The following is a 14,487-nucleotide window of genomic DNA, read 5'->3' as shown; positions in this document are numbered from 1 at the left end:
TTAAATTCATGTTGCTCAGTAGCTAATTTAAGAGGACAGTTTTCATTAAAGGAGAGAGATTTTATCTATTTCATCATCTTTATTATAATTTCGATTTATTCTTTTTATCATAATATTTATATAGAAATGTGAATTATACCTCTTAATACACAACAAAGCAACAAAAAAACATATGCATATGGTGTAAACATCAATTCAATAAACATATGATATATGTATTCATACTGATAATATTATTTAAGATCTTTAGCAGTCGATTATTCATTCTCGCATTCAATAATTTTTGAAAGCTCGACAAAGAATACCAACAAAAAAAATTTACAGGTAAATGGAGACCACAAAGGGAATTGAGCACTGTTCTTGTGGAGCACAATTGATACAAAAGAGGGACCAAAACTATTATTGCCCCAAAACCTCATTTTCTTTTTCCTAAAAATGTGTGACTGGGAAAGAATATAGTTATTAGTGGGCCTGTCTTGGAAAATTCCTCCACTGTCATACAATTCTTTGTCGGTATTCAAAATTTATTGATTCGATTAATTTGACTTTATATTATTAAGATATATCAGGGAATAGCAAACTGAGGAATCATGGCATATATCATATATTATTATAAGCATGAAGCTCAAAACTTAAAAGTTGAATTACCATTTTGCCCCTCTAATAAATTAAAACTTATATAATTTAAATATATATAATCTTCTTATTCTCATTACATAATCTTGACCTTTCAAATTTCTAACATAAATGTAAATAAAAATAAAAATGAGTAATTATCAAGAAATTAAAGTAGATTCATGTATCTTTAAATTAAATTTCATCTCTATCTTTTTTATATTTATTTTAACAATAATTCATGTGACTTTTCATGTTTCCATAATTTTGTTCTATAAATTTAACTTTTTCAAGAAGAACTTTTATTTACTACTCCTACAATTCTTGTATGTAGGAATTCTAAACATGTGAAATAATGTCACAATTTGAGGTGAAAGTTGTGAGATTCCCTTATGCAGTTAGGAGAATGGATGAGAATTCAATTACTGAAGCATCGGAGCTTGATGTGTTAGTTTTATACTTATTTGTAGTAAGAATTATAATAAGACTTTTTTGTCTCTCTTCATATAGTTGAATTCTTGTTTTATTAGCAAGTTGCTCTAAATTCATATTTGTATTTTGTATGCTCAAATGTTCAGTTTCACTATAGAGACAAACAAAATGAAATGCCTAATTATCTTGCTCATGTGTACCTTTTTTTTTTCTTTTCTCCGTACTTATAATTTTTACATATACATTAATTTTCATCTTTAAGAAGTTATGTATGACAGAATTAAATTTTATATAAAATAGTAGTTATTCATAAATATCCTGATTTTTAAAATATAAATGATAAAACTTTTTACATCTTAGTTTTAAATATTTATAGTTAACTAATTAGTTTAAAGTGTTTGTGGATAAAAATTTAATACAATACTTAAAACACATTCATTAAAAAAGTTAAAAGGTTTTGTTTTCCTTCACTCAAAGTTAATCTTACACTATCTAGCATTATTCTACCAACAAAACGGAACTATCAAGAAATTTAATTTAGATAGTTGTTATTTTTCCTTTTAGCTTTGCAAACTTATTTTTTGAATTACAAACAAAGTTTATTTTATTAATTTCTCATATTATTATCTCGATGCATTCACTTGAAGGTCAGAAAATTGGAGTGTCACAATTAGTAGTAAAACAAAGTAAAAAATCTCAATTAAATATATTTTATTATTTAGTAGTATTATCTTTTAAGAAATAATACACTCATGGATTACACGCGCAACGCGCGTGCACGGAAACTAGTATTATATATATGAATAAAGCAATCCCTGTTCTACCAGATAATAGTAGCTTTTCTTTTAAGAGCAATTACCAGATTGACAGCATTACAAAGTTAACTTGTGGTATATAATATTAGGTAGTGAAGATGTTACCGATATCCATTTGATTATAGGTATGCTTGTGCATGTTCAGGTTTATGGCTGTATTCATAGTCGAGATGAACGAAGGCACGTTCGATCTCTGGCAATAATTCGAGTTTCTCCTGCAATGACTCACCGATATCATGTGCCTCTTGTAAGGGCATGTCTGCAGGTAGGACGATATCAACTTCGACAAAGTAGTGAGAACCAAATGTATAGGCTCTCACTGTATCTATATGCTTTATGGCTTTGTGATGGTTCCAGCAGAGGTAAGTCAGCTTCTGTAGATATTCTGGTGCAGCTGCCTTACCGACAAGAGAGTTCACGTTCTCTAACACGGTCATTGACCATGTTCGAATGGTATACAACGCGAGCTGCAGCAAATGGGAAATTGGTAAAGCCACTAACATTGATTGAAGTAAGAGCATGAGCATTTTGAACGATATTTGCTTGAAGTTAAAAAGAGTATTTGGGAGTGAAACAATTAATTCACTTGTAACTCCCCAAACTAGTTGTTCAATATTTCACCATTATTTCGAATGCTGAAGTTCAAGATTTGCAAATATTGATGGACAAAACATAATTTGCAAATATTGAAATATTGTTGTATATGGCCAAATGGAAGACCATCAAGAAGATATAACTTACAATCATAGCTCCAACAGGGTCTATCCAGCCACTGAAGTAGTTAGCAAGCAATGCCGCGACTAGTCCAATAACGTTTGTGATAACATCGAAGAAATGATCCTGGGCATATGCTTTAACAATCTCATTGGTGAAAGACCGGCAATACAACACCAAAACTAGTTTCACCAAAGTCACAAAAACCATAATCCCAATAACCCATCTCTCTTGCTCCTTGGTAAGGCTGAAATTAGACTCCTACAAATCCATGCAATATTCAACCAGACAATACAACATAAATATAACATGCACTTGGTAATATTAGGAGCCACGACTTACATCGGATATTAGTGTACGCATAGACTCCAGAATTATCTGCAGTCCCAAAGTCGCCATGACAGAAGCAAATACAAGGATTCCCTGTGTATCATTTTTCGAAGTTGAATTCGACCAGCTCCCAAAGAAGAATAGGAAACAAATCATACAATATCTCTATTAATGCATGTACATTGTATCACCATATGTAGGAATAATACAAGTAAAACTGAAAGTCAATACAGAGTTCAACTTGAACCCATCGGGTAACACGAGATGCATTTGAAGCTAGCCATACACCTGCACTTTGCTCTAGCTTCATGAAAAATCAAACAATATGCAAAATCACTCAACTGAGTAGGATCAGCCAGCATGCAGGGTAAAACTTGTTAGCAGACTAGATCTTTTTCGACACAAAAATCAGCAAAAGAGTGGAAGTTACATAGAGTCTGGATCTAAATCAAAAACTTCCTTCTTTTGTTTTTCTCTTGCTAGCAATAAATGATGGAAGAAGAAAACCATATCCTTTAAATCATGTAACGTGAAAATGACAATGTTCTAGGAATGGTTCTTTCGAAACAAAAGAAAAATCTCCTTCTGCTAAAGTATGGGCAATTTTATGGATGACTAATGGTAAATAAACACCTCAAATATCAAAATAAGATGATCATATTTATAGAGGGATCATCCCAGGATTCTAAGGAATTATGAACTAATTAAAATAAGGTGGTCAAATTTATCTGAGCAGATAAAAGAGACTAATAGACTAGTATCTCCACAATGGTAATTTACTAAGCACTGTAGTAAAACTTCACAGAGGTACTTAATTCACAGATATTAGGAAAAATTATCTTCAAACGACCAAGCTAGAGAGCAATAATCCTCCTTAAGATGTACATCATAGGCTTCCTAACTAAAATGAAACTGTTATGATAGTACTACACCAAATTCATGTCCCAGACTAATTACACTCCCTGAAAATAAAAGAGCAAGTTCTTAATGTCAACTGTAGCTCAAGTCGAGGATCCCTCCTTAGTTCTATTCAGATATTGGACCAGTAGAACATCAGGAGATGATGGGTTTTTTTTATAGTTAACATCAGGAGATGATAATATAGAAACTACAGATGTCTATATGTATATACACCAAAGTACCACTAACTAAATGGATTTGAAGACCACAACTTAGCGCCAACACTATGGCTATCAATGCTAACCAGATATGGGAGAAAATGGTGCATATGGGTAGCTAGAAGCATCAGTTTCCACCACAGACCATAAACAGGTAATAGACCGTATTCATCCTCCCCACAGTACAAATAAAGCACCTAAATATTGTCAAATTCCTAATAGACACTTCATATTTTCCTCCAGAACCACCTCCTTTCATTCTTCTTACTGTCAGCCACAGTCTGTTTTTTTCATCTCACTAAATTCACTATGACAAATCAGCTTCAATCTCTCTGCAGCCTTTCCTTCTGGTCTGGTCTTTCTCATCTCTCCCCCCTCCCTCCCTTGCCTAGTAGCCTTCCTCTAGCTTCATTTACATTCTCTCACCATCTTTCTATCTCAGCAACGTACTGGTTTGGTTCTCCACTGAAGGTACACTAAGAAGACAACAATTGGAGAAAGTGATACTGAAGAATTGAATATCAGTAGGTTATATTATAGTCGTGTAAGCTGTCTGCTACAGGTCATTATCAAAATTTTGCACATTTTTTCTTCAACTTTTACATTTTGTTGTTGATTACTATCAGATAGATTGTTATTGTAATTCATTTAATTTTTCTTAGATGAATTAAATTAGCATTTCTTGTGGCTCTTTACTATAGGTGGAAATCTTCCTTTTGTTTCTGGACTACATGATGTCATGATTAGAGATTGATCTCAAGAAGAAGGCTAAGTTTCCTCTGCATCAACAAACAAAATGCATATTAAGGTTTACCATGAGCATCAACTAAAAATAGAAGAGAAAGTGACAAGTGCAGAATGCAAATTGCGCCAATTAAAGGCTTAGGAAAGCCTTGGAGAATAAAAGCAGTGGCACTAACCAAAGGCTGCATACGCTTCTTCCCGATAGGATATTGATACGGGTTTGGTGTCTGCATAGAGAAAGCTGTAAACCATAAAATGAAACCAGAGAGAAGATCAAGCAGTGAATCCAACGTGGATGCTATGATGGCCAATGAACCACTCTTGACAGATGCATATACTTTAGCGGCAAATAGAACCATGTTTGCAATATTTGATATCCTAATGGCAGTTGTTTCACTTCTGGCCAATTTTTCCCTCTCTTCCTGTAAACAAATTAATTGACCTTGTCAGTCTATGCTTTGAGTCATTCATTTTTTTTATTATTAAAAGATCAGGCCTTCAAGTTATATATAATAAGAGAAGAATGACTGCATACAGAGAAGGAACAAATGATTGGTCTTATACACATAGAGAAAGCAGATAAAAAATGATCAAAACCTTTGACATCCCAGGTACAAAACCACGATCAGCCAAGGCATCCATTTCATTGAAGCCCTCGAGCATTTCCACCTGTTGCTGGTAGTACACGGCAATGTTGTCTTCTTGACCTGTAAGCACCAAAGATGAAAACAGTGTGTGATAAGCCGTCCCTTCTACATGCATCTCAATAAAGCACTATAGCCTCCTCTAAGTACTAATCCAAAGAGTTGATGAAACCCACTCATATCAATTAATCAAAGCTGATAACAAATTTTAGAAGTACAATGTAAATCCGAGAGTTACAGTTTCATGGGCATATTTAACAATTCAACAGAAAATGTGAAAGTAGCCTCTCGAAACAATCTATTGACTGGCTCATCTCACAAGCAAACACACACACACACATCCAACTACACATGTTCTATTACACTGACCTAAGAACTGCAGAGACATTGAGGAAACTAACGGATCCCTTGAACTCATGACCTTAATAGACTTACTACCAACTGCACTCAACTAAAGTTCCCTTCTTTTTTTCACTAGCTGAATTGATGAACACATTAAATTTGAGCTCAAAAGCATATGTTCTTATTACCGTAACCATCCAAAAAGAATCATCCCTCTAAATACATAATATGCCAATTTTATCTAAACCATTGAACTGGGCATCAAACATGTTCAATAGTCCACAGAACAATAAAAAAAAGCACAAAATATTGCTTAACATCTTCTGCAAAATTTAAGCCATCCATACAAGAATCTTATTGTTCTTCAAAAATTGGACCCACGTGGCAACAAATTGATGTATAAAAGTAGACTTTCCCCAAAAATCTCACAACAGAATATTAATCAACTATTCCTCCATCCCTAATTAGTTGAAATCAGCTCTATAAATCTTCCATATTCATTCCACTCAACCTGAACAAGTCTCCATTGATTTACTACTCTTTATATCAACCTAATACAACTAATCAATAGAAAAACAACACCTCAAAATCTACTCCGTGTCGTAAATAGTGAACCACAATAACTTATATGGATGATTTACAGAGCTGGAGAAATTTAACTATCATGGAGGCCACGAGAAGACTTCTCTTTGTTCTCAGATGATAACTGCAGTTCATCCTGAGCACAAAAGAATATCAATCAATCAACTATTTCTCCATCCCTAATAAGTTGAAATCAGCTCTATAAATCCTCTAAATACATTCCGCTCATAAACAACTCTCCGTTCGATTCACCTAATACAACTAATCAACAGAAAAACAACACTAAAAATCTACTCCTAGTCGTAAAAAGTGAATCACAACTACGTCGAAGAACTAGTGAGCTCAAAGAAGGCTTCTCTTTGTTCTCAGACGATAACTACAGTTCATACTTCATCCTAAACACATATCAAAATCAACTATTCATCCATCCCTAATTAGTTAAATTCAGCTACCTAAACATGTTTCCGTTCGATTCACTACACTAACAATCAATCTAACACAATAACACAACTAATCAAACAAAAAAAATACGTACTCAATAACGACAAATAACAAGGTGAAAAGCTAAAGAAATTTACTCAATACACCGAGACAATCATGTAATCCATGAGGAAGAGGTTTCTCTTTATTCTCAGACGATAACCGTAGTTCATCGAAGTTCAACCTCCATGACCGGTCGACATTGTTCGTCTCCATCAACAACAGTTGCTCTTCGCCGCCGCATTCTCCGCCGTGATCGCCGTCGGGAGGCACTAATTCCAACATTTTTCCCGTGAAAAATGAAAAAAAAAAAAGAAGAGGAAAAACACTGGCCTACTTGTAATGAATACTATATATAAGCAATGGCAGAACACAGTAAATTCGATGAAAATAGAAGGGTGTTTTGGGTATTTTAAAGGTATAATGGAGGTAGTTGTGGTCCTCGTGGTAAAGCTTTGTGGCGGAACTTTTTTTGAACCGAAAAAGTGGAACTGATAATTCTTCAAAATTTACGGAGCGTGAGAACAACGCGCTCTCTTATTGGTTGAAATAATAATGACGTGTCGTGGGTCCTACTTAGGTTGCTGAGCTGGCTGATGAGATAAAGAGAGATCATGCCACGTGGAAGGAGATTTATAATATGAAAAAGTACGATTTTTCGGTTTTTCAAAAGTCGAACAGTTTAAGTCTGATCGAAAATTTGCGTATAGAATCTTAAAAAGCATTATAAGTTACAATAATTGATAATCCAAAAGATTTAAGAAAAATTTACGATCAAAGATAGATTTATTTAAATATCGAAAAATCTAAAAAGTGACTCATAAAATGGAACGAAAGGAGTGTTTGGTAACTCAATTTTAAGAATATGTTTAGTTAATGTTAAAGGAGTAATTTGTACTTGATCAAGTTTTTAAAAAGTATATAGGGGAAAAGCTTACTTGTTTTTTAATGAGTTTTGTGTTCAATGCATCTATCTTCTTGCCTAAAAGTTTGGTTAAAATCTCATGAAAATAGAAATAAAATATGTAATCAGTTTCATTTTCGTTGAATTTTACTTTGTAAAAATATATATTAAATATGTTATTATTGTAGTCTTCTAAAAGGGTTATCAAAACCCTCAAATCACAATTATCTAAAATAAATTAACTTCCTAAAATTTTGTTAACATATTTATGTTTAAAAATTCAAATCTACTTACTTAGGACTATTGTTATCTTCAAATAGTTTAATTACCATATAGTTATTACACATGATAATTACTTTTGTGTTGATGGGTTCAATATTCATTTATACCTACTAAAGATATAAAGTACATATTAGGTTTTATATATACGATATAATTTTTCGATTCAAAATATGATAAACCTTAAACTCCATATAGATCTGTCCCTGCGTCCAATCAATATTATCGTATATCATAATCAATAATTTTAAGCAAAGACTAATCATTATTAAACATCAATCAAATGGTTCCTTGTTGATTTTGACATAAAAAGTAGACTTTTTTTCTTTTTGGGTAACCAAAACACCTAACATAAATTCCCAAGGAGATTGACATAGAACTATGTGGTGGGGTCTCCATTTTGTTTGAAGTGCATAAAAATATCTCGTGTTAGTAGGGTTCAAAAAGTTCGATCCTCAAAGAATGTGTTGTAAATAGCCTAGTTTAATATAATAAATTAATGCATAAAATATCTAACGTTAATAAATAAGACACATAAAAAAATCAATTCTGATATGTTGTCGATGGTCTACTCTTCTAAAAGCATTAATAATGCATTGATAATGTTTCCATGACTCAAATCGATTACCTAAAAATCATAAAAATAAATTTACCGTTACTTCAACGTCCGATAAACCACAATATAAATTCTTTTCGTGTCATTGGGGAGACCACCACCAATCTAATATCTATGGACAAAATGACAAAATTATTTTCAAATTAAGTGTACCATTTATACGTAGTTAAGTGACGATGGCCCATTACTTGCAAGTCCAACATGATATGAGCCATAGCCTAAATATTCGACTTGTTTTGACATCGTCATATAATTTTATTTTATTTTTTATACAATCACTTTAAATATGTAATTAAATTCAAATTTAGTACTCTTATATGTAAACAAAACAAGAGCATTTACTAGGCTGTGAAGTTAGCAAAACAAGTTATCTGATGATCTTACAAGGTTGAAAATAAAATAACTCTGTTTACACAAGATTTCCTTTGTGTTGATGTTCTATCAAAAAGACATAAGATACATGATTTTCCATGTGTACAGAGCTATATTGCTCGGACTCTTCAATAAAATCGATGAGTGTGTGTCGGATCCAGCACGAGTACATCAACATTTTTGGAGAGTTCGAGTGACATAGGTACAAGGACCTTATATGTTGGCTTTCATTAATCGTAAGGTATTTGGATATAAGCTGCATCACACACAAATGGAATGTCAGCATACATCCCAGCAAGTGCACATCTTATGGACTCTAAAACTGTGAACAGATAGGCAAACGCGACAGCGGTCCAAAAATGCATGCCAACCTTGCCCCAATATACCGCGAGTGGCATCCAACGGCTTATAGTCCCGATAACCTGCAAGGCAATCTCGAGTAGCATCCCCATTACCACATGGAACCTAAAGAAATGAGGCCATTCCTTTCTCCTCACTACACCAAGATAAGCAACAAAGAAGTACGCCATTAGAAACCAGCCCGGTAATCTCCCAATAGCTCTGAGAAAAGGGTATGTCAGAAACTCAAAATCTTCCAAGAAGGGGTGGAGATGATATGCTGTCTCAGCATACATCCAAGTCTCATGAAGTGGCATCAAGTAAGGGAGGCATGCTAAGGTTCTCCACCACCACCTCGGCTTTTTGGTCATCGGAGGGAATCTGTAACTATAGGGGACATCCTTCGATGCTCTAGGGGTCATGGACAATTGGCTTCGCCTTGGTATCTGGGGTATTGCATTAGAAAGACCGCCATATTCACCAGTTGAAAGAAGTGATGATGCAGAAGAAAGATCAAGGAAGTTGAATCCTGCAACGACAACACAACTATAATAGGGAAACTAGCTTCAAATCTTTAAACTAATAGAGCCAACAGAAATAATTATACCATAAACTTGTAGGGATAAGATATATCAGGTATTTGGATCAGGATCTTGTTGACCATTTCGTTCCCTCAATCATGGTTCTTATAACACTGAATCCTCTAAAAGAACTACTACGTATGCCTTCCCCTACTTCCTTGAACCTCTAATTTTACATGGCTTATTTCTAAATGAGACTTTATACCACTACATGGCTTATTTCTAAACAAGGGAGCTTGAAGCATATGAGGCATTTTAAAGCCCTTTTTTATGATTAAAAGATTTCCGAATATGATGATTAAGATGTTATATCTAAACCTGAAGACGGTTGTGGGTATGTGGTAGAGGCCGGTGGTTGTCTGGTGCTATTGGATAGAGTAGTGATGAAACGTCTTCACCAGAATCCTTAATTGAATTGAATGTCTTTCGTAGTCATCATGCAGTTGTAGTGAGTGAAGTATTGATAAAATTTCATTTTCACAGGAATCTTTAATTTAACAACATTTTAATGATTTTCAGACAATATACAAGATAGGAATGAATAAGACCTACTAAGAGCAAATATGTTTTTATAAAGTTAAAAAATGCACTTACAAGGGCAGAAATCTGAAAATTTTCAAATTCAAACCTCCTTTAACTGAAAACAAAAGTAGCTAGGCAGAACTAACATAAGAATCAGATCTATGCTTCGATTAGAATCAGCTATCTCAAGCTAAAGAACAGTAGCCTAATGACTTCATTAAGAAACCAAATATCAATCTAGTTTAGTGACAGTCATGCATATGATGCAACAACAAACACCAAATCAATAATGAGTTTATTTTAACTCAAAAGTGCAAGATAAAAATAATGACATGCAAAAGGATCACCATCAAGAACTCATACACACCTTTGGAGCAGGATGTTGGATACTGATGAGGTGCTGGTGAACGTCTAACACATGCGACTAAAAACTTGGAAGGCGGCAGGGGGCTGCATGACGATGCAGATCCATAGGACTTGGAGCTACATGCCTTGTAAGGCTTACAAATACCCCCAGACCTCAAGGAATATCCATTTAGGATCATATTCAAGCCCTTTGACAAGATCTACATAGAAGAAAGCACACAGCACTGTAAATGCACTGTAATGCAGGTTAAAGACCAAACCGACTGAGCCAAACGTTTCAATGAAATTTGAAGCAGCCTTGTCTAAACGAAGAAAATGCATATAAACCTGATTGACTATCAAGTCCAAAATCTGGAGGTTTTTCCATCAATAATTACACAAAATGGAGAGTATAATAACATAGGAAGTTGAAGTTTGTTGTTATTTGGAAGAAGAAATTTCTTGTATCCCTGTAGTATAACTTTATGAACTAATGACCAGCAGTCCAGCAGATACCCCTTTCTTAATGTTATCACAAATAGAAGCCTCGAGGTTTCAAAAGATATAAACTACAGCTATTTGAAATTTTGAGTGAAGACACTAGTATTTTTCCAATTAATGTACCAATGCTACGCATTGTCCATAAAAAGAGAGTGGTTTTACATTCAAACTTGTCCCAATCATCGTAAAACAAAAGAAAGTGAAATTGCCCTACACCTTAAAGCCAGAAGCAAGACGTGCTACTCGCCCTTCACCAATGTTAAAGGAAGAATTATTTTAGAAATGCAGGATTTAAACACTAATATCCTAAAATCACTTTCTTTGACCAGCAAGTGAGAAACTTCTGCTCGTAGACTAATTATTGATCCATACCACTTATACAGTCTAAAAGGGACGAACTAATGTTAGCTTTGAACTGTGATGGAAATAAACGTCAAAGTTACTGTCGCTAAGGCAGTATTGTTTCTACATCATTTGTGAAAGAAATGAAGAATTGCACAAGAAAAACTTCAACAAGCAAATAAGGCCAAAAACACTCAGCTTAATCATCAGGTGAACGGTATTTATGTCAAACGGAAAAAAAAAAGGTAGTTCAACAACTGCATGGTTCGGGAAAGGGTCAATACCTAAGGAGTATGTCATAGACAATCTACCCTAATGCAAGCACTAGTAAGTAGTGCCTGCTTCCACAGCTCGAACTTTTTATCTAACTTCATCGTTACTCAACACATTAGTGACAGTTTTCACAGCTCAAACTCAATACCTAAAGATCATAGTACATCCATAACTTCAGCACTATTCTAATGCTCCTTTTCGACGGACCGTACTATAAGTATCCATGATTCCTCGATCATCCAAAAGAGGTACCCAGCTTAATTTCTATCCCTAGTCTCTAGTCCTACAAATTCCCAATTTTGGAAATGTAAACTGTTCTAATCGCCATTTTTTTTTCGAATGTGACCTTATTCAAACTTGAAGAAACTTAAATTCAACTCCATAAATGCTGAAATAACAGATTCAATAACATTATCGGTTTTTCTTATCTCCAGGAAAATACAAAAGCAAATAACCTTACCTGAACAATACGAGGAATCCGACGCTGCCGGAGCACCGACCACCACCGGAAAAGGTCGCCGTATCAACGGCGACTGAGAAGCGAAGCGAGCAGAAGTGGAAGGAAGGAAGAAACAATTCTAGAAGGAGAAGATAGACTTTTTTTCCTTATCGATTGGGATTTTGGGACATTGGGCTCGACATTTGGGTTGGGCCTGTTATTGGGTCTTTAGAAATTATCGAAAATTGAATTATCGAATCAAAATTTAAATTGGAGAAATTACATAATTAGACATATTCTATGTCATATTATACAAACATATTATTATTTATATTTTTCAAAATATTGCGTATTATACTATCAATTAAGAGTTTTCTATCATTTATTGAGGAATATACACTTAGATACCTGTATTTTTACTACCAGATACACAAAAATAGGAGGAAAGGCAAGCGCGATTTGTATGTATTTTAGGTGATTCACATATATCCAAGATATCAAATAAATAGGAGAGTGGCAAGTGAGGGATGCGAACGAGATTTGATATGTAATTTGTATACATGTAAATTCACTTAGATATAGTGTATATATTTATCTATAACAAATTACATTTAATTTTGATATTGTGTATCTCGAGATACATGTGTTTGAATATATTCGGGCACTCCAAATTTTGATAATATTCATGATGTTGCAAATTATAATGTATTTAAAGTAATTTGTGTCTAAACTAGTATGATTTATATACGTTTCATTCAAGTTTAATCCAACAGATTGAATTGAACTTTGAAAATATAATATATACTGTCTATTTTTAATTACGAATTTTTAAATTATCAAAATTAAACTTTAGAAATATCAAATGAATATCGAATGTCATCTCAACAAATTTTATGTTTAAGTGTTGGCTCGAAAAAATAATAAATTTAAAGACTTAACTTAATTAAAATTCAACAAATATTTATATTTTATTTATGAATAAGATTTAAATAGTTACAAATTTTATATATCTAATTTATCGATTTCAATTTGATTATTTTTGCAATTGTTCTTTTAGTAAAATCAACTAAAATAAATAGTAACAATTTAAAAAATCTAAAATTAAATCAAAACAAAATTTATTAAATTCAAATTGTAATTTAATCTAATTTTTTAACCATAATTATGAACCACCCTAAATTGATAAACATAGGACAAATTCTGCCAACTGCTAAAAAAAAACAAAAAAGGAAACAGAACGAAAAATAACAAAACCAGTACACCTTTACACTTCAATTCAAAAATTCAATAATAATAATAATAATAATAATAATAATAATATTAATAATAATTCACCAAAATAAAATTTAAATCATCATTATGCTTTCACCGCTACACCCTTTTTTCCATCAAATTATTTGAATAACGAAAATCAATATTTATAGATTCACAAAATATATATAATTTTCCCATAAATCACTTATAAAATTACATAATAGTATACTCTTACTCTTTGAAATAAATAGCAAAAATCATTTTCTCTCAACTTCACTTATTAAATTACATTTTGAGATAAAACTGATTATACAAGTAGTATAACCAAAACTTATGATAATGCAGTGATAGAAATGCTTCACTTATAATTAAGGGATAATTATATATAATAGCAAATTAATAATCTAAAATAAATAGAGTAGCTATTGTTTGATTTAATTGTGCCCCATTTTAAACGTTTGTCAGTCGTCTTTCTCCCTAAACTCTTGCTCGCCACTCTCCCATTCTCGCTCGTCACTCTACCTCTGGTCGCCTCTCTCGCTTTATACAACAGAAGTGTATAAATTGTGTTTTATGTTTTGTATAAACAAGAGAAAATTGTATGTACACATGCAAAAACATATATCTTCGTACTATACACTTAATTATACAATTTACAAATATTTTACTTTGATTCAATTGTATACAAATACAAATTTTACACAAATATTGCAGCGAGAAAGGCCAGCGAATTATACAATTGCGAATTATACAATTGCAGTGAAATATAATTTTCTCTCGCTTTATACAACAGAAGTCTATAAACTGTATTTATGTTTTTGTATAAAGCGAGAGAAAAACATATATATTCTTCTTATACACTTATAATTATACAATATACAAACATTTTACTTCGATTCAATTG

General features: G+C 32.9%; 2 protein-coding genes across 3 annotated transcripts; both read right to left on the bottom strand.

Moving 5' to 3' along the window:
- Positions 1-1,747: 1,747 nt before the first annotated feature.
- Positions 1,748-7,153, bottom strand: LOC107020760 (metal tolerance protein 11). Of its 2 annotated transcripts, none has more exons than XM_015221250.2 (6): positions 6,915-7,153; positions 5,366-5,475; positions 4,945-5,190; positions 2,919-2,999; positions 2,604-2,837; positions 1,748-2,329 (listed from the first exon to the last, which is right to left on the bottom strand). In XM_015221250.2, the coding sequence occupies exons 1-6, from the start codon at positions 7,099-7,101 to the stop codon at positions 1,982-1,984; spliced, it is 1,206 nt and encodes a 401-aa protein (XP_015076736.1). In that variant the 5' UTR covers positions 7,102-7,153; the 3' UTR covers positions 1,748-1,981. The 2 variants fall into 2 exon arrangements, with proteins under 2 accessions (XP_015076736.1, XP_015076737.1); XM_015221251.2 differs by lacking the exon at positions 6,915-7,153 and adding an exon at positions 5,782-5,937.
- A 1,782-nt stretch (positions 7,154-8,935) lies between these two features.
- On the bottom strand, positions 8,936-12,511 carry LOC107020600 (protein TIC 20-I, chloroplastic-like). Its single transcript, XM_015221034.2, has 3 exons — positions 12,351-12,511; positions 10,797-10,995; positions 8,936-9,855 (listed from the first exon to the last, which is right to left on the bottom strand). The coding sequence occupies exons 2-3, from the start codon at positions 10,972-10,974 to the stop codon at positions 9,218-9,220; spliced, it is 816 nt and encodes a 271-aa protein (XP_015076520.1). The 5' UTR covers positions 10,975-10,995; positions 12,351-12,511; the 3' UTR covers positions 8,936-9,217.
- Positions 12,512-14,487: the final 1,976 nt, after the last annotated feature.

This window comes from Solanum pennellii, chromosome 5 (assembly GCF_001406875.1).
Source record: "Solanum pennellii chromosome 5, SPENNV200".
In the NCBI taxonomy this organism is placed as follows: Eukaryota; Viridiplantae; Streptophyta; class Magnoliopsida; order Solanales; family Solanaceae; genus Solanum; species Solanum pennellii.
Note: the sequence above shows the minus strand (reverse complement) of the source record. Positions and strands in the feature narration are given on the sequence as shown.